The 18,291-nt window shown below is 37.8% G+C and overlaps 1 protein-coding gene across 6 annotated transcripts in view; it reads left to right on the top strand.

Annotated features, from left to right (window-relative positions):
• Nucleotides 1-11,171, top strand: part of LOC113407395 (nuclear factor 1 A-type) — a 301,659-nt gene extending 290,488 nt beyond the window's left edge. For all 6 annotated transcript variants that reach the window (XM_026655854.2, XM_026655853.2, XM_026655856.2 and 3 more), the window contains one exon: nucleotides 10,128-11,171. In XM_026655854.2, coding sequence (XP_026511639.1) covers nucleotides 10,128-10,145 — 18 coding nt within the window. In that variant the 3' untranslated portion in view covers nucleotides 10,146-11,171. The remainder of the gene's footprint in view (nucleotides 1-10,127) is intronic.
• Nucleotides 11,172-18,291: the final 7,120 nt, after the last annotated feature.

Raw genomic sequence — 18,291 nt, 5'->3', positions numbered from 1 at the left:
GATCAGGGCCGGCTCCAGCGTTTTTGACGCCCCAAGCGGCAAAAAAAAAAAGGCGCGACCGGAGCCACCGCCGCCCCCCTCTTTGGCCGCACTTCGGCGGCAGGTCCTTCCCTCCTAGAGGGACTGAGGGACCCGCCGCCGAAGAGCCAGACGTGCCGCCCCTCTCTGTTGGCCACCCCAAGCACCTGCTTGCTGCGCTGGTGCCTGGAGCCGGCCCTGATCCTGATCAGCGTCTTGGGATGCTACTGCAATATAAAAATATTCTAAAATTATGGAGTCCAATCATCAGACATAAACACCCCCGACCTGTCCTCTCATCACACGCACACCACACACACACACCTGGAACATTCAGTCCCAGAGAGGGTTTTCAGAGGGGTTTGAGTTGTGTGCTGGTTTTAATACGGATGCAGGGGGTTTACCCTCCCTTCCAGTTTACAGTACATGTTTTTTTTCCCCCTCAGATACAGCTCTTGGATTGTTTCTTACATGACACTCTCCCTGTTCTCGAGAAGATTGGCAATAACTAGCCTTTCTCCTAAGTACTGTCAGAGCCAACAGGCTGAGTCTTTGTAGCAACTTGCAGGCAGACAGAGAGCCAGCCCCTTCAAACACCTCTGTCTCTCCCTCCTCACCCCACCTCCGGACTCTGCACATTCTCCCTGGCTCAGTAATATAATCTCATTCTCCATCATTGCTCCCAGTTGACACTGAACTAAGGAGTGAGAGTCCCAGAGGCAAATCTGGTGTGTGTGTATGTGTGTGTTTCTAAGCTGCCAAGCCACAAATATAACTTGGGAGGCCCTGACTGGGTTTTTGTGTGTGTGTGTGTGTGTGTGTGTGTGTGTGTGTTTTCCTCTAATTGTCTAAAGCAATAAAAGTAAAGAAGTTTAGATAAATCTTGGATTTTAAGGACTTTGTTCCTGTAGTCCTGATATAGGCAAAACTCCTCAGATTTCAGTGGGAGCTTTGCGTGTCTCAGGACGGCAGGGGCTGGCTTAAATTGAATAAAACTGTGAGTACAGTATAGGGGGCTTGGTAACAAAGAATTTTGCAAAAAAACAACAAGAGCAGGGAGTACAATGAAGAACAGAGAGGGTTACAGTGTGGTGAAAGTACATGCTGGCTGTTATAATACTGTACCTCTAGAATAAATTATGTCCCTTTAAAAAGTAATACTTAACTGTAGATCTGTCTAGAGATAATTAAGAAGATATTGTTCTCCTTCTTTCCCTCCCTCCTTCCCTCTCTCTGCAGCAGTTCTGTGGAAACTTTTAATACTGCAGCTTGAAACTTGGGCCTCTGGGTCTAAAATGCCTGAGAAAGCACTGCAGGCTCTAACTGTAAAACATTCCTTCGGTGGGCCCTGGAAACAGAGCGAGCTAAGGCAGGAGAGGTTCAGAGAGATCACATGTAAATGAGGGCTGGCTATAGACTCCTGAGAAGCGTTTTATTTAGTTTAAACCTGAACTTGAACTTGCAAATGTGTTCCCGTAGAAGTGGACAGAAAGCATTGCTGTGTATAACAGGAAACCATGTTGCTGCTAGTATGGTACCAGCACTAAGGGGTGTGGGGAAGGGGAGAGAGGGGCCAGTGAGAAATAGATTTCTATCCCAAACTTTCCTGCATATTTAATTTTGGGTAGAGTGCAAAGTGACTTGGAAATATATTCCTGTTGCATCAAATTGGAAGAAGATTACAGAACATCCCTAGTATAATGTGTAAGAGGGTGTTTAGTAATTTTAAGGGGGAAAATCAAAGATATTTTGATTAAGAAGCTGATAAGCTCATAATGGTCTTAGAACCAGGAATTGTTCCTATTGAAATGTTATAAAATCACATCATATTGTTTTTCGTAATCACAGTATATATATAGCGCTCCTTTGTGAGTTTGTTCTATATGAATATGGGTAGATCTAAATCTAGATATATGCTTTATAGCAAAAGGGGAAGGAAATAGGTAGGATTTAATTAAATAAATGTTAAACTACTATTCTCCTTTGATAAATTGCAACTGTACCTGTGGTAGAATAAGCCTTGTGGAAATTTATAGATAACTGGTAACGCTGATAGAATTTAAAAAAAACATTTACATTTTAATCCAAAATGTTTTTTTAATGATGTATTCACTTCTTTGCTAAAATTAGTGTTTTGGATTCTTGGTTTTCCTTGCAACAGAAGATATAGAAGTGTAACGCAGGGAGTCCAGGGTTGCTGGCATGTTTAACACAAAAGTGCAGTTGACACCATCTACAGGACCCAGCATGCAGTGTTTCTGTTCAGTTCAAGTGGAGTGTTGTTTACGTGAACTATTATTAATGGGCCAAATTATATTAAAGATGAGGGCCACTTTGTAGAGCCTTGCAGGCTATATTTGTCTGGTGGGTCATGCTGTGGTCATCTCTGAGTACAACCAAACCATTTTTAGTCGTCAAATCAGTGTTTTTAATGAAAGTTTGAATTGGATGGATGAAAAAACTGCTTCTTTTTGGCAATAATGCAGGAAATATCCACATAGAGGGTCTTTTGGTGCAAGATACTTCAGTGTTTGCTTTAATAACCTTTTTTGTTCTATGACTGTATGTAAAGATGACAGGGCAGTGCGGTGTGGCCTGGCTAGAATCCCCTTCCATGTGTCTGAGGTTTATCAATGCAGAAACCACCACGGCCTTTGAAAAGTAAACAGCTGGCTTGGCTTTGTGTGCTGTATTTTAGATTAGGGATGTCTGGCAGATTTGAGATGACTTTAGCCTGGACTGTTTGGAATACTACAAAATCATTTTTTATAATGTGTTGAAAGTTTGTTCAAATGTCTTAGCTGCACTGCCGCCACCAGCAAGACTGTTTGTATTCCAATCAGAAAACTTTATGGTAGCAAAAAATATTAGAGAACCCACTGGAAGTCTCTGAAAGATCTCAGCTCGCCGTAATCCCCTTGCTGTACCTCAGATCTCAAGTAATTTTCATACTGTGGGCTCACTTTAATGGATAGAACCTATTTTTCATGAAAAAGCAGGAAGTAAGCTGTCTTTCGTAAAAAGATTTACAAAATGTAATCATTGTTGGAATATTCTCTTTGAACTGCCTTGTCCGCAGGGGTGTCTGGCTCCCACTACCCCCGTTTCTTTAGAACACCCTTACAAGTTCTTCTAGCAGATCAGGTACACTGGTGGTTCAATTCTTTGATGTCTTGAATGAATGAAAGAAAAGCATAATAAAAGAGAGCTGTTGATCAAGCATAAAATACTCTTTAAGCTGACAGAATGGCAGAGTTAACACATTCTAAGCTGCTTTTAGTTTTTTCCTTTTTTCCTTACATTTTCCTGTGCTTTGTGTACAGTGGGGGTTTTTATTTTTTGAAAAGTCTCTGATCTATGTAGTTAGCCGCCCGCTAACAAAAACCAAAATGGGATTGTTTCTTTCTCTCTCTCTTTCTCTCTCATTTGCTTGACTACTTTTTTCTTCTCCTGCTTCTTCTTCCTTTTTACCCCCCGTATAAACTGGTTTGCGGTTTAGCCATGGCCAGCTTTCACTGTTTGCCGTGAAGTTTAGAAGACCTACTTTGCCTATTTCAAAGTCAACTTAGTAATAAACAAAAGGGCTCATTCTCTTAACTTTTTAGAAATGAGGTAAAAAATTCAAACCTCTCTCTTTCACAAAATGTTACCAAAATAAAATAAAACAGCCCTTGCCTTGAAAAGCAAACATAAAACTAAAATAAAATACAAATGGATTTATTGTGGGATCACTTTCTTTTAGTTAGAGTCAGGGAATGGGGAAAGTTTTCTTCTCGTAGATCTAATTTAGATCTTAAGTTACCATACATAATTTATACATCATATTCAGAGTGCCTGGTCTGCTGGCTGGATTACATTTCAAACGTTTGCCATTGATAAGTTTTACTGTATTATATTCAGACTAAATGTGAATGTCACAGTTCAGTCAACCTTTAATCCTCTGTTCTTCAGGTTCTGAAGGCAGGGGGTCTACAGCTCAGAACATTGCTTTATGCTTAAGAAACATCTGGGGCCAGCTGGGACACTCGCTGAAATGTTCAGATGTCTGGAACAACAGCAACAGTTACTGCATTAGTATATTTGTAAAAGGTTTTGGAGGGGCTAGGGTGATTTTAAGGGGTAAAAGCACTAGTTATTTCCAACCTGAGGTTTGAACCAAGAAGAACTCTTAACTGAAGTAAGTTGGTTAGTCCCAAGATAGTAGTGGTATGGACTCCTATGCATTTTTAGTAGTCAGCAGCCAGAAGTCCATATTACAAAATTATTGCACATAATTCAATACAGTTTGCCACAATTGGCATTCTCACAAAAGTTATTGGATACAGAGCTACTGTACACCTCGCCTAGAGACTTATGCCCCTCCAGGGAGGATTTTTATCTTTTTGAGGCTGTGCAAACATGCTCATACTGGCGGGTGGCCTATACTGTACTTAGACTTTGGACAACCAGAAGATTCACTCTGTTTTATTTCCCTTTGGGGATGACCAGCTTGCTGTTTCTGTCCCTTTCGGTATTTTGTTTTGGAAAATTTAATCACTGAATAATTAATCCCAGCACTAAGAAAAATAACTGCCATGGACCTCAGAATGACCTCAGAATGTCTTTAATATTCACCTGTCAGTGTAGACACAGTGGGTCTCCTCATGCCTGGTGAAACCCTATTGAAACCAGTGGGCCAAACCCAGGCCTGGTAAAAAGCAGGCGCATCCCCATTAACTTCAATAGAGTTTCAGCTGCTTACGTGGAATGTTGTTCACCTTTGAAGTTTCATAGAACGTCTGATTTTGGCCCTGTTCGTTTGAAATGTCCTACTGTAAATGAACCTGTTACTGGGAGCTTTAAGTCAATGCCAGAAAAATCACTAGAACTAGTGCACTGTGATGAGTTTTCACAACTGTTTAACCAGGGCCACCCAGAGGATTCAGGGGGCCTGGGGCAAAGCAATTTTGGGGGCCCCTTACATAAAAAAAGGTTGCAATATTATAGAATACTATATTCTCGTGGGGGCCCCTGCGGGGCCTGGGGCAAATTGCCCCACTTGCCCCCCCCCCCCCCTGGGCGGCCCTGCTGTTTAACATTTGTGGCTAAGATTCAGTACTGCTACCCAAACAGCTTCCCCATTTGGGGGACAAGTTATATGGCTATTGTTTTCATTTAGGCTATATCAGGGCTAGACTTTTTTCCCCTCACACACTCCCACCAGCAGAGCTCTTCCAGTGGTAGCAACAGCAGGAATGACATCACGTTAGTTAAAATATTGATGCTCGCTTAACCAACACTCAACTGTCGCTACCACCAGTGGAGCAGCACCAGTGGGAATTTTTAAAAATGGGTCTAGTGTGGACAAAGCCTTAGACGTAAATGGATTATGCGAAGAAAAAACTCCTGTGTGTGGAGTTAGTGAGAGATTTAAATGTGTGAATGTCCTCAAATAACCTACATAGCCTAGAGAAGTAAGCCAACTGTCACACCCAGTTCTGGATTCCACATTAACCACCTCCTTCCGCAGTGTTAAACTTTGCCCTCAAGGACTTTTGTTTAACTTTTTAATTTGAAAAACAGATACTGCTGCTTTACAACCTCCACTTTTTGCTTTAAGTGAGCGGCCCCATTGTTATTTCAGGAAATGTTCAGGTAGAAGTAATTCTAACAAGTTTTTGTTTGTTTTGTTTTGTTTTAAAACACGCAGAAAATGCTTATGATTATGTTTCAGAGCCAAGATAAAATAAATCACACAGGAAGGCTGTTTTGGGGAGATTTTAATAAACTTTGGGCCTGATTCTGTATTTCTGACCCAGGCAAAAGTGTTAGTGAAATCAGTGAAAGGCTGTCTGCTTTTCTCTTGTAAATATGCCAATTTCCAGTGTGTGTTTCCTAGTTGTTCTTTCCAGTACAACGGACACAAGTGCCAAACGTTGCTTAAGGTTGTGTGTCTGTGCCTGTGCTATCTTCAGAATAGCATAAAAAACAAATAGACTGGCACTATGAAAGAAACGTAATTGCCATTTCAGTTTTCCTGTTTAGGATTCAGTCAAGTAGATATTGTTTATGGTTCATAAAACCTTACTAGTGTGAGGATTCTAAGATACTGGCAGTGTAAAGCTTCAACTTTCATGGTGCTGTAAATTAGGGGGGGAAAGTGTGATAATACTCCTCCGAGAACAGTAAAATAGAGCTCCGCAATGGTTAAATGGAATTTTATACGCACATTCGGTGTGGAACTGTTTTGCATTACATGAGTTGAATACCTTAGAGATGACACACATCTGCAGGCACTTTATTAAATCCTTAGTCAGCACTTTTCAACCTGATGAGATTACTTCTTCATTTGACTGGAGAAAGGAAAGCTAAGATCTTGTACTGGACTGCAGAATTCTTTTTGATGTTTCACCTTGAACACTAGAATAGGACAGTGAGATACTCTGTAGGTCAATACAGAACTGTAGTAATACTGTTGACTATATAGCAGTAATTTTACTTAGCTAGGACCTTTTGGTCCAGTGGATTCATTTAACTCTAAACTCCCCACTGCAGTACGGTTTAAAAAAAAAAATGGGTCAAAGCTAAATGTTTGCTTTTCTGGTAAAATGCACAAAGATAACTTCATCCTCATTGGGTTGTGATATTGCATGCAATTTAAATGGAGATGTAAAATTAAGAAAAGAAATACTTTTGTTCCCCAGCTGGATGCAGTAGGTTAGATTGCAGGACATGAAAGAAGGATAAAATGTAGGTGATAGCCAGAAAACATAGTCAAGCTTAAATTATGTTGGGGAGCAATAGCAAAAAATACCATACGTATAGATTTGGGGTTGCTTGTTTCACTATGCCATTTAATCATTCAAAGAACTCTGCAAATCACAGAGCTCAGAGCTGCATATTCTGTTATGTGCTTCATACACATTTTTCATTTTATATGTTGAGGTCTGCTCCTCCTTTGCAGTGGAAGTTTCCTAGGTGAGTCAAAAGGATAATCAAACTCTTCAAATATAATCCAAGAAGATTTAAACTCATATGTAAGGTTTGGGGGACATGGGTTCTTAATATTAAAAAATTGTCTAGGAAAAACAGGATAATTAGGAATGTGTATTTCTGCTGTAAAATATAAATCAAAATGGTATCTTGAGAGCAGTGCGGGATCTGATGAGAAAATGCACTGTTTCAATCTTGCTGTTCTGCTGTGTCAGCATATAAAATATTTCATCAAAGAATAGTTGCAAAAATACCCAGTGCCATGCAGATGTTTGTCATTTGAATTTCTTACTCTTAAAATCAGCTTTTATGCGAAGGTCATTTGGATAACGACGTCATTGGACACAAGTTTACAAAAATATGTTTCAGTTCAATTCTGAAAGGGTTAATTAAGTTTTTCGTTGGTATTAAGATTGAACTGTGTCTGCAGGAGTCATATTGACACCCCAGTGCATGGTAACTCTACTCCTTTATTGACATGTTGCTAGTCAAGAGCACAATAGCACTCTGTGTCTGCAAATCGTTGGTAAAATCATCTCAAGAAAAAAAAAAAAGTTTGAAAGCCTAACGCTAGACAAAGGCACAAGAGCTGCACTGCGCAGCTAAAAACTCCAGAGTCAGCAACTTCTATTGATTAAAAACTAACCTTTAAAGTAACTCTCAGAGTGTGTGGTTAGCATTTAAATTTAAACATGTCATGAGTTGATTTGTGTTACAGAATACCAACTCCGAAGGAGTTACATTCACATCAGATTTTTTTTTCTAATTCCCTTAAGCAGCTAAAGTATTTCATGAAATGTCAATAGGGCAGTGGAGAAAAAAAAAAGGTGTTTTGGGGGGGAGCGGGGGAAGCCGAACTGAGTCTTGTAGTTCCTTTTCCCATGCAAATATTCAGCCCCAAAAGAAAAGTGTGGGGAGTGAAACACAATAATTAGACCTTTGTCTAACTTTCCCAAGTGCCAGAGAAAGACAGATTAATTAAATATACAACAGTGTTAGTTTTTGGAGTGGGGGTCTCTCTTGCTGTGTAGGTCATAAATTAGGCAGAATAAATACTTCAATGTGTTTGCAGTGGGCCTGCTACGTCAGAGCCACTGGAAGGTTGGTGGGAGGAGAGCAGAGTGTTTCTTGCTAATGATAGTCACGTCTGGGTCTGTCTGGTTGCTCCTAGCAACCAGACATGATGTAACACCAGGATGAACTTGAACTTGGGGGACTTGAAAAGGGAACAATAGACCAGAGCAATCAATAAAGCCTATTTCAGTGAAGGATTACAGAGCTGCTCTGGGGTAACCTTGTCTGCAAGGCACACACTGAATAGTAAGATGTGTGAAGAAACTTTTTGCTTTTTAAGAGGAGTGCAGAAGCACTGCAGAATATTTTAGTAATGCAGTGAGTAGCAGGGAGAAATGTGGTATAGAAAAGTGCACCCCCTGCTGTCCAAAATGTGCACTAAGAATCATTAAAAGAAATATTGCATTTAACTGCACTGAAGGAAGATTAGGAGTTTCAAACTGGTTTCCTTACACTTCAGTAATTAAAACTCCAGACCACTTTAGCATCCCAATAATCCAAATCCAATCTATTAAAAATGAGATGTCCAAAGACTAAGAAGGTCTAATCATGATGCCAGTTTAGCAGAGGTCTGGACATATTGCACAATTACTACTTTTTTGAATTAGTGGAAGGTGTTGATGTGTATTTGCCAGAGCGATTTGCCTTCCTGAGTTCTTTAAAGCAAGCAGTTAACAATAACGCACGTCTGACAACACAGGAAGTGTATTTTTTTAAAATCTGCTTTTTAAATAAAAGTCTACTTGTGAGGCCAGTAAATCTTACCCCAATGTATATAACTATCATTTAGCTGTTTATCCAGGTGATCAGGCAAACCATGATGGGAGCCAACTGGACCTCTGCAATAAAAGGATTTTTACCTATTTGAATGACCAAGTCTGAATTTTAACCCTTTTGCTCCCTGCTATGCACTTTCACAAAGCTCATCCTTGTCCATTCAGACCATTCTGAAAGCTATAACATTTGTATTATGATTGTAAAACATACACGTAAAGTTCAGAACACCTTGAAAATTGTGATCGTTATGATACCATCCGAGGGCCAATTCTTGCTTGCCTTATCTGTGCGCGTAACCCTATCAAAATCAATGGGACTGTTTAATCAATAAGGAGAGCAGGATTTGGCACTGCTGTTAAAATAAAATAATAAGCAGTGGCTACATAAACCCTGGAAGAATTTTTTTCTGTTTATAAGCTTTGCGTATGGAAACTATTTCATTTAATTACAGCCTGTTTGAGTACGAATACAAAATTTGCATGCAATAGTTGAAATAGATATGGGGATGGTATGTCTGTGCTCAGAAAGGGGAATGAAGGAAGAGTTAGCTAATGAAATGAATTGGGAACTGGATTCCTGACAACATTTCTCGTGCCATATTTTTTATTTTATCAGCTTCTGTAGAGCCTACCACCATGGCAAGAACATATAATCTTGAAGTCCAGCATGGATCTTGCCTTAGGGGCCTCTATAAATATTAATACATAATATTGTGGTGGATGTACTATAAATCACATGACATGCTGAAAAGAAATGGAGGAAATAGTTGGTAAAACTTGTCATCAGTATGTATGTGTTCAACTATGCACCTAATATGATATGACAGGAGCTTATATAAAATGAGTTTCAGCAACAAGTCTCTCATACCTGAGCCTTTCTCATTATACTCTTGTACCTTAAACTATAGCTACTGCTTGTTATTTTAATTCCCTAGAGAGCAGTACATCATAGTCAAATTCAAATCCACATTCAGTTTAGAATCCCAGGATCTGATACTGATCTTACTCATATCTGTTTTACACTGGTGTGAATCCATCAGGCCTGTTCTGATCTCACTTATACCCATTTTACCCCAGTGAAAATAAAGCTACATTGACTTGAGCGTAGCTGCTCTTGACTTACACTAGTGTAAATGAGTGGTAACGAATCTGTGCAAATAGCTCAGTGTGTCAAGTCCTCAAACTCTTTCCCTCTGTTTCGAATTCGAGGATTGCAGTGCTGTTTGCAGCTCCTTCCAAAACATCTATAATTACAATCAGCTGAAAGGTTTTCTCTCTGTTTTGCAGTCCTGGTACCTGGGATAAAAGTCACAGCTTCCCATCTCCCACCGGACAGACCACCTGACTCCTTCCCAACTCTGTAACATGGAAGCAGCAGCAACACAGTGCAGTTACTTCACGTCAGTGGAAGGAGAGATGAACAGATATCGACAGCAAACAACTAGTACATGGAAATGGCAAATGTTATGGTCAATGGCAAAGGCCATAACTTTTTTGAAATTTTTTTTAGACACCTTCGGGACAGTTGTGATTTCTCATATGGTGCTGGAAATGGTTGGGCTTTGTAATTTTTGAAGTGTTTCATTGGTAGTGTAAGTATTAGGTGACACTGGGTAGAACTAGCCTCTGCTGCTGCTTACTGACTCGCTGTTGTAACACACTTTCCATATGGAGCCTAACTGTTTTACAGCATTTTCATTGATTTTTTTTTTCCCATGCAGGTGTGAGACTTCTTGAGAAATCATGAAACACACTTAAACTGTAACTTTTGTAGTAGCTGAATTCTGCAATATATAAACGTACAGGACAGACATAGGGCATGTTTTTCTGTAACAGATCGGGAAAAAATGCAGTTTTTTGTTTTGTTGTTTTTTTTTTACAGTCAGATACAGTTAGATACATAACATGAAAAATATGAGCATTGTCAACAGGTTTTTTTCCACTCAAGTTGCAGAGTGATTTAAAACAAACTACTACTATTCACTAAAAAAAGAAAAAAAAAGAAAAAAAAGAAAAAAGTTTGAAATGCTGCACTTACATAACATTTTTTCAACAATTTTCAACAATTACACAAAAATTCATGCAGAAATGGGGAAGTTGGTCTGTTTTGACAGAAACTGACAGGAATCAAAACAATCGAATTTTGAATTGAGTAAAGTGCAATTTCATTGGATAGCTAAATATCTTTGTAAGATAGAGATTGTTGAAAATTCTATTTTTGTTTTCCAAGTCCTTCCACCCCAGGACTCTAAAGTATTGGGGTAAAAAACAGCCTTGCAAGAAAAAGGGGAGCTATTTTTGCTTTTTATGTTTTTTATTGTTAAACTTGTATCCCTTTAAAACTGAAGGAAAATTAAAAAAAAAATCTAATGGTGCTTTTACCACAATATGTTAACTACATTAAATGCTAATTAATCATTTTCTGTTATCAAAGCACATAACTAAAATTAAATCATAATATCTGTTAATTTTATAAGCTAAAAGTCACTATAATGGATTATGCCAATTCTGACAAATTTTACGTCTTTCCGGCAATATAGGGTTTATCAGTTCTCAGACACCTTGGGAATCATATAGAACGGTCCAGAAATTAAAACACCTTTGTGTCCCTGAACTGGTACTTTTTCTGGACTACAAAGAAAACAATACAGAAACGAATGCTGATGTGACAACTTACGCCAGTTCAAAGCAAGGGCACTTGCTGAAAAAAAAAAAAAAATTTGGACCCCAAAAGTCCTGTATCTTATGTAAAAAAAAAAAAAAAAAAAAAAGGAAAAAAAAGAAAAAAAAAAGAGTGCAAGTGATTTTTCCTATCAGACAGCGGAGCATCCCTTTGCTTCACATGTGACTTTAAGAAGGTTTCCTATACTATACATATATATACGTTCTGGTTGGCAAGTCCAGCTAATCAGAGAAAGTCTCTGCATGTTCTAGTGTTAGTAACTAATTTTTATATAGTTAATGTAGGGTAAAGTAGAGTGCATTAAGACACAATATTGTAATCCCTATTCCAGGCACTTGCCTTTAAACTATGTTTGTACGGCCCTTCAGAAGGGTTTCTACTACTGTCCTATACAATCAAGTAACTGAAATTCTTGGGAAGACACTTTGCTCCTCATCTTTTCCCTGAAACAATGTTTTTTTTTTCTTAATTTGCACGAAACAAAAAAAAAACAAAAACAAAAAATTCCATATCAATGTGCCTTGCCCTGGATAGCGATTATTTGTGGAATTGTTGCACATGTTCCTATATTGAAAGGGGTTTTTCCCTAGTCAAGCATTTGGAGACACTTTTTGTAAATGTGACTTTTATGTCAGCCATTGTCAGTTTCAACATCTAGAATTAAATAGAATGTTAGTTGTTCCGCAGATAGGAGTAGTGTTTATTGTCCTGTATGGTCAGTGGCAGTGCTATTCTGAGATCTGTAGATGCTAGATTATCAGTATTTTTGGATGTTGCTGCATTTTACATTTTATTTGGAGTCTTCCTTTTGTTTTGTTTTTCCCAGATATATGAAAATATGCAATACCTGCTTATATCATGTAGAAAAGCTTAGCAATTATTAATTTTTCTTTTAATTTTTTTTTTATTTGACCAAAGTTGGTGCTGCACTTGACGCAGTGTGTTTTAGGTGTTTGTCTTTGTACTTATGTGATTTTGAATGCACATGCAGGAAGGGCTCTTCTTAGAGAAGCAGTCAAACTGTGAAGCACTAAGCTGAACCCTGCTTCAAGCAATTTTTGTTTTACAATTGTTCCTTTCACAAGCAAGCCTTAAAAAAAAAAATAAAAAAAAAAACTTCCTTTTTCTTCAGATCCCACACCCATTTTTATTAGCAGACTGCAATCAAGCCACATTCAACAAAAGTATATAATGCCCATTTTTATATGCACGTTTTTAAACTTCCAAGTTCTGAAAATTGTTTACTGGTTATTCTCTATTTAAGGAAAAAAATAAAATGTTTTGGATTTTCATATGTGTCTGATAAGTGGTTGAGTAGTCATTTTGCTCTGTTGTATTGTGTGATTGTTAGTATATGGTATCACATCCTCTAGCCAGCATCCTTTGCCTTCCCTATAGCACTTAGCTGGGCATTACTTTATTAAGACATATGTGCACTAAAAAAAATAATAATAAAATTAAAAAAATAGCAGCTTTCAGTGCTTCACAGTGAAGGGAAAAAAGCCTAGACAAACATTTTGTCAGAACCTTGCTATAAGCCAAGGTATTACCAGTAAATTGGTTGTATATACAATAAAATTGCACCCTTTTTTAAACAAAACAAACTTAAGCAATAGTTTGGGCAGTTAGTTGTTTTTAGTGAGCATGTTGTAGTCATGGCTGCAAAGAGAGAGAATTAAACTGCCCACTCAGAAGATATGTAATTTGTATGTTGTATAGTTTTATTGATTACACTGATTTATTCTACCCTATTTTATAATGCAGGACTTTTGTAATGTTGTTTAAATGAGGACAAATTTCTGTCAAATTAGCGTAGTGGAATTTCTGATTGTTCGTTATAAAGGCAGCGTTCATAGAATTGCTTTTTTTTCCCTTTGGGAACTGGATTTAAGTTAAAAACTTTCCTGTTTCCGTTTTGTATGTATTTAAATACAGTTATTTTTCTTCTCTCAATGGTATAGCATATTCCTATGCTTGAGAAGTATAGGCTACTGAAGAACCATTGTAAATGGACAGTACAGGTATGCTGTATTTTTGAAGGTATTTTGTCGCATTAAGTTTGATGACGCTAAAGTTAGGGAATTCTGATCAGAATTGCAGAAGAAAATGTTTTAAAGGCTTTAAAACATTAGGTAGGCTGTCAAGGGTGTTAATCAACAGTGGTTGTAAAGTATTAAACACACTAAATTAAATTTCTGTTCACCTTATTACCATGCAGAAAACACAGCAGTTCAGTTCTGTTCAGGTATGGAGAACAAACAGTTTTTTATTCCTCAAAGTAAAGCAAAGACTGGAGTTCTGGGCAAGACAGCTGCTCGGGGTGTGCAGCCTACAATAAAGAAAACATGCAAGATTCAGGCGGACAGGGTTGGTCCCTAATTCAGAATCCGATTACATTTCCTTCCCCTTTTAAATTGTTTTATTAGTTTGTTAAAAAATAATGCAAACAACTTTTATTCCCTCTCCATCCCGTCTCTGGAAATTTTGTCAGACACAAATACTGACCCATACTCAACTCCTTCCTCCCCCACCCCATCCCCAAATTTAAAGATTTAAAAATTGCTTGTCATGAATTTACTCCACCAGTTCATTCCTCTCTTTTTGAACTAGGGCACTTGCTTTTGTTGTGCTGCGCACCCCAGCAATGCCATTCTTTATTCCTCGTCCTTTATCATAAAACGTACGGGCTAAAGTTAGGCAGCCATGGAATACTTTGTCTCCGCTCTTTATTCCCCCCTCATCCCTCCTCTCTTGAGGTTGAAGGGTAAAGGAAACACAAACTTTCCTCAACTCCACAGTATTCAGTCAGCCCACAGGAATATGCAAAATCCCTCTAACTTTGTTTTTCTTTCACTATTTCTTTTTGTTCCATATATTTTGCAGCTTTGTAGTAACAGTGTTATAAAATATTTACTGTACAAAAAAATACAAAAAAACCCAGATACATAGCCTAAAACAGTTTTTTTTTTCCTTGTGGTGATTTTTTTTTTTAAAGAATGTCAGTTAATATTGTACTTTGCATTGTGTCTCTGGAAATATCTTTTTTTTTTTTTTTTTTTTTTTAGAAGGCCTCCATCGAACAAAATTAAAAACACAACCGGCATGATAATGTAAGGAGAGCTTCAATGGCACCTAAAAACTAAACAAACAAATCTCATGAGATCTGTTGGAGGAAAGTCTCATGAAATGAACGCTGCCTGCTAGGCAGGATTTTCATCAAATCAGTCTTGCAATGCCAATTTTGTCTTGAAGTCAATGCATGTATTACTGTTTGACAGTAAACCCGGCTATGCCATCAGCAAGTCCAAGGCTGTGCAATAGTCTAATTAGTATCGAGTACATTTTCCTTTTATTTTTTCCAATAAAAAAGCAGTGGGATGAAAATTGCTTTGATATATAGCAGGTAACATTGAAGCTATTCCATAGCACTTAACTGTAGTGAATACTGTGTCACCAATTCTGAAATCAATTTAATGTTTAATGCAAATCCATTACATGGTGCTATTACAGGCTGGCAAAATGATTTACAAAAATGTGACAACTTGGGCTCAATTCACTCTGCTTTCCAACAATGTAAATGCATAGCAGTGTTTATCTGCATGAGAACTATGCACTAATCTATCTGAAAAAAAAAAAGAATATATCAACTTTGGTATCTACTTTCCGTTTACTTAAATCCTTGCCTTTTTGGTCATTGTTATAATGCCAGCTTTAGGACAGAAAGAATTATAAGAAAACCAGCATAATACCTGATATATTAAAATGTAGTGCCTGTGAAATCTGTATTATATTGCTCTTCTGAAGTAAGATTTTTCTACACCGGTAGCCTTCGCTGTCTGTCAGAACCTTCTGATATAGGTGATGTAAAATAACCGTACAATATTAATGCATGCTATTCCATAATGCTTAGTGAGCTGTATGAATATTACTCAAAGTTATGTTAGTCTTTTTTTCTGACTTGGTTCTTGTCAGATAGGTTTAAAGATATTTCACTGAGAACGCAAATTCTGTCTTTTCTTGATTTGGGGTGTTTTCAGTATTTTGGAGGTATACATTTACTTAAATTCAGTATTACTTGTGTTGGGTTTTTTTCTTTTTCCTAGAGGGCAGGCATGGGTATTGAGACCAGAAATCCGTGCCTGGTAAGATGTTTGTCTCAAAAGCTACCATAAGAATTCCAAGAGAACATATGTATAAAGTTTAAATTTAAAGGATAGTTCTCAAACCCATAACTGAGACTTAGCTGATGTTGAAAGCGCTTTCTTAATGGACAGTGTTTAACCAGGTACCCATGCTTGACCCTTTTTCACATCAGACCTCCTCATATAAAAGGAAAAATCCTTTAAAAAAAAAGAGAGAGAGAGAGAGAAAGAAAAGAAAAAAAAGAAAAACCTCATGTGGCTATTTAGTTTCAATATTTTTCCTTCAAACAAAACTCTGTACAAACTTTGGGCCCAATTCATAAAAGACCATTTGCTATTAACACGGGATTTTGGTGTACTTTTCTCATCCAAATCTAAGAACACTTTCTTTCCAAGTATATGCTTCAGCAAGACCCTTTTCCCTGTGCACAAGCACCCACCTGCCTTTTATGCCCCCTGAGGGCTACACACCCCATAACGGGGGCAGAATCAATCAGAAAAAGGGGCCAGGGCAGGGGACAGACTGTCATATCCAGCACCTGAAATACACAAGAATTTTAAAAGGAAAGGGGAATGTAGAGGAGGGGACAGCCCTATACTGCACTCTGGCCATTATGTGCGATGTTCCTCGATTACAAAAGGAATTAGTCTGTTCCATAGCAAAATATGCTAGGTGTGCTACCTCTGATTTCCACAGAGACCATTCATAAAGGAAAACACTCACATACAATGGAAACTTTTGTACTTTTTACAACAGATTTTAAGGAAGACTGTTTTCCACTTAGTCTATACTTTTGCTAATGAGTGAACAAAACAATGTTCTTTACCCAAATCTCCCCTCTCCTCCTCCTTTCTACAAATTAGTCATTTTTTTAGAAAGAAGAAAGGCAAATAAGATGAATGGTTCACTTTAGAGTTGTATGGTAGGTGGACAATTTCCCAGCTCTAAACTCTCATCCTTTACCACTGTTTTGTTACTTCCGTAGAAATGCAGAGTAAATAGTGGTTACTGATACCATACAGGGAAGGTTTACAAAATTGCTGTGGACATACAATCAATGGGAAATCCCCATTCTGCACCTGTATTGGGTTTCTTCCCACAGTTAAGCATTCGCCTAGCTCCTCTGACCCTTGTCCACTCAATTTTCAGTTTGCTGGACAAAACACTTCTAATGGATGTGTGAAAGATCTACTGGGAAAATCACTTAGTACCCGTGTTAATACCACGTTGTCTTCATGGTTTTGAGTTGAGCCCCTTGTACCTCTCGTATACTTGTATTGACTCTCATAGTTACCATTTTAGTTTTACTGTGTTCTGTGAAAAAGAATTGTAATTGGTTGAGAATCACTGTGGGCATCCATTCTTATTCAACTAAATCTCTGCAGGTTTTTTGAGCTGGTGTGGATTAGTTTAACTCTTGTATTCAACCATTAGTGCTACCACCTTCTCACATTACAATACAATTACTGGAAGCAAGTACTGCATTTCCTATGCAACAAAAAAAGGAAAATAAAAAATTGCTAATGCTAACAAACGGTGTTGTTATTTACTTTGTGCTGTGCCCGTGTGCATTTATGGGGCCAAGGTAATTATTGCCTGTTGAAACATGACTTTAATATCAAGGTATGTAACAGATCTCTTTGGGCCAGCTTCATACCTTTTATCTGGTTCGACTTCATTAGCTAGTCCCCAGTCGTGGACTTTCAGTTGAATTGACTCATAAATAAATATGTAACAAACTATATTTTCTCAGTTCTGTGGGTGTCCTGTTTACAAACATTATGGATCACTCTTCAATGAACATTTGAAGGTTACAGCATTCAAAATAAATATATAGCCAGCCTACAAAAAAGAGGGGATACTTCTTGCTGACATGAACAGAGAACATGCATTAATTTTGAAAACATTCGGGCGCGTCTTAAGGTCACCCTTAAGTACACTGATATGCAACTTAAGGTCACTAAGTACCAACTTGCACTCTGGTCCTTAGCATTTGAATTAAATTTTTAGTGTTTTGCTAAATACAGATATTTTATGCAGGTATCTGGAGTTACACTATAAATGAGATACCCATGAATGTAAAGCTTATGTGGAGATAGATCAGAGAGACTGTTTTTCATAATTATAAGTGTTCTACCATATATGACAGTTTTTAAAATAATGTAACAATCTTTTTAATTTACCATTGACAAAAGTAACTGTTTGCAGTTGAGTAGCAGATACTTTCTCATACACTTCTGGGTAAAAGTTTGTGCTGAGTATCCCACTAGATTAGACCTGTTGTACATCTCTTATGTTTGGCATCGTAATAATAGGAGATACATGCTACCTCTGAAATACACTGCACCTTTCTAAACCAACACAGACGACATACAGGTGTAATGTGAATTCTTCTATATGGTTTTGAGGGAAATAATTTTTTTTCTAATAAATGTTTTTCTACACACACAAAGCTCTTGTACTTTTTTCTTAAATATATATAAAAGGTCTATATTTTAATATATACAGGACATGAAAGTCTTTGGCTATTATTTGTAGCTGGAGTAGGTTTGATGTAACCGTTCCTTAGTACCCTCGTCTTGTATCCATTTCATGTGCGGCAACACTGGGCCAAATTCTGCTCTT

The sequence above is a fragment of the Terrapene carolina genome, unplaced genomic scaffold (assembly GCF_002925995.2).
Source record: "Terrapene carolina triunguis isolate 2854851 unplaced genomic scaffold, T_m_triunguis-2.0 Scaffold211, whole genome shotgun sequence".
Classification (NCBI taxonomy): Eukaryota; Metazoa; Chordata; order Testudines; family Emydidae; genus Terrapene; species Terrapene triunguis.
Note: the sequence above shows the minus strand (reverse complement) of the source record. Positions and strands in the feature narration are given on the sequence as shown.